We start from the raw sequence: 2,141 nt of genomic DNA, 5'->3' as shown, positions 1-2,141 counted from the left end.
CTTTGTCATTTATAAAAAAAAGTAGTGAGGTTATGCTGTATTGTTATTTAAACCTAAAATTGCCTCCATTACACAACATATCACTCAAATAAGCATGGGATGGGAAGCCCGTATCTTTCGTTTATTGGCGACTTAGCTTCGTATATTGGCGACTTTATCTGGTGTATTGGCGCCCTACTTTCAAATATTGGCGCCCTATTACCGACCCGGTCGAAACGATGAATTCAAACAGTAATATCCACATTACAGAAATGGGGCGGTGGGATAGCCTAGTGGTTAAAGCGTTTGGCTCGTGACACCGAAGACCCGGGTTCGATTCCCGACATTGGCACAATGTGTGAAGCCCATTTCTGGTGTCCCCCGCCATGATATTGCTGGGATATTGCTAAAAGCGGCGTAAAACTAAACTCAGTCAGCCATTACCGAAATATAGAAACGAAACCTCACAATGTTTTCATCCCTTTATTACATGTCAAATGTCACTCTTGCACCGTCGCGTTCAACAACGAAGTGTACAGTTTTAGCTTTTGAACAGTTGGCGTCTTGACGTCTTGGGGTCAGTGGTGTCGGAGACGTGAGGTGTTGGCGAGCTAGTCGCTGATGTGGCAGTTGCTGGTGTTTTCCTCTGGACAACATCATCAACAATCTTTAACATGCCCTCGCTTGTTCTCTTGTACCTGTATTGTATATAGCACATAATTATTCAGTACATGTTACTCCCTCACTAATATTTTGATATACATTTTACAAGTGATTGTTAGCGAGTGAGTTTGGCTTTACACATCCTTTAGCAAATATTCCAGCACTATGACGGCAGGTGACACAAAGCATGGGCGTTACACATTGTGCCTGTGTGGGGAATCGAACCCGCACCGCAGGCACTATAACCACTAGGCTACCTCACCGCCCTTAGACGTGATTAATAATCCTTAAATACAGTGCACATATGTCCCATTGTACCAGTGCCCATTTGTCATCAATAAACCTGTTGTTCAGTATATGATTATTTCAAATGCAATTACACCTATACTTACGCACGAATAGCTGTCGATCTGTGACCTGTCCTTTCGGCAATCAGCTGCTCATCCAAACCGCTCTCATACAGGCGTGTGGCCGTTGTAGCCCTTAGGGAGTGGTTTGTATAAAATCCTTCAAACCCGGCCCTGGCGCAGAGCCTCTTGACCACCCCAGACAGAACGTGTCTCCCTATAGGAGCGGCAGAGTACCACTGGTTAGGCTTAGGATACTTGAGTGGACGAAGGTAAAAGTCATCACAACCCACTGGCCTGCAATCAAGTGGTACATACATTGCATATAAGCTTCACTGTAGCCGTCTCAATGGGGTTTTTGTATAAAAAGCTATTTTTTTTAAAAACGATATGAATTTCACATTTTTTCAATTTTAAGATTTTCAGTAATCACTAAATTATTCACTCACCTCAGTGACATGTACTTTTGGTGAAGTCTAACCGGACAACGGGCAGGGTTCTCTTCATTAATATCCACTGAAATGACCTTACCAGACAATCTTTTATGTTTCAGCCCTCCTGAATTCGTTTTGGAAACCCCTTCAGAGTATACCAATTGTTTTTTTGTTGTTTCTTGTAACAACACAGAAGTTTGAAAATTCACCCACTTTTAGAGCACAATGTTCCTCCCCACCTCGTAAACAAAATTTTATCCCATTCAAATAAAAAACGGTTTCAAGCAATTTCTCTGGAGTGTCATCCCCAAGCAAACCCCTCTCCCACAACGCATCCTCCTCCTGTGGTGTGATGACGTTAGCTCGCCTTCTATGCATGCCAATACCAGCCTGGGCCAGTGATTTCATTTTAGCATCAAGAATAGTTCTCAACCCCCTAAAAGCAAAATCGGTGGTTAGGTGAACATCTCGACCACTTTGGCGCATGAATCTCTGCATCGAAATAAGAATCTCATGAATTGTGTTACCGTTGTATTGACCGCCCCTTTGGTTCCTTACTTCTGTGACAAATAGACTCAGCGTTCTATTCAGATCCTCATCAGAAAGACTTAATAATTTGCTGCCTAACTCGGATTCAAACCCATCCCTTTCACGTTGCCATGTATCGAAAATCCGCACTTCCCACTGGCTTTTCTTTTCTGTATGTTTATTTTTTGCA

General features: G+C 42.8%; 1 protein-coding gene across 2 annotated transcripts; it reads right to left on the bottom strand.

The window, feature by feature from the left end:
* Positions 1 to 447: 447 nt before the first annotated feature.
* LOC124259878 lies at positions 448 to 1,584 on the bottom strand. Of its 2 annotated transcripts, XM_046694100.1 has the most exons (3): positions 1,439 to 1,584; positions 1,035 to 1,286; positions 448 to 677 (listed from the first exon to the last, which is right to left on the bottom strand). In XM_046694100.1, the coding sequence occupies exons 1-3, from the start codon at positions 1,447 to 1,449 to the stop codon at positions 521 to 523; spliced, it is 420 nt and encodes a 139-aa protein (XP_046550056.1). In that variant the 5' UTR covers positions 1,450 to 1,584; the 3' UTR covers positions 448 to 520. The 2 variants fall into 2 exon arrangements, with proteins under 2 accessions (XP_046550056.1, XP_046550055.1); XM_046694099.1 differs by lacking the exon at positions 1,439 to 1,584 and having other exon boundaries at positions 1,035 to 1,410.
* Positions 1,585 to 2,141: the final 557 nt, after the last annotated feature.

This window comes from Haliotis rubra, unplaced genomic scaffold, assembly GCF_003918875.1.
Source record: "Haliotis rubra isolate DU_JTF1 unplaced genomic scaffold, ASM391887v1 Scf74, whole genome shotgun sequence".
In the NCBI taxonomy this organism is placed as follows: Eukaryota; Metazoa; Mollusca; class Gastropoda; order Lepetellida; family Haliotidae; genus Haliotis; species Haliotis rubra.
Note: the sequence above shows the minus strand (reverse complement) of the source record. Positions and strands in the feature narration are given on the sequence as shown.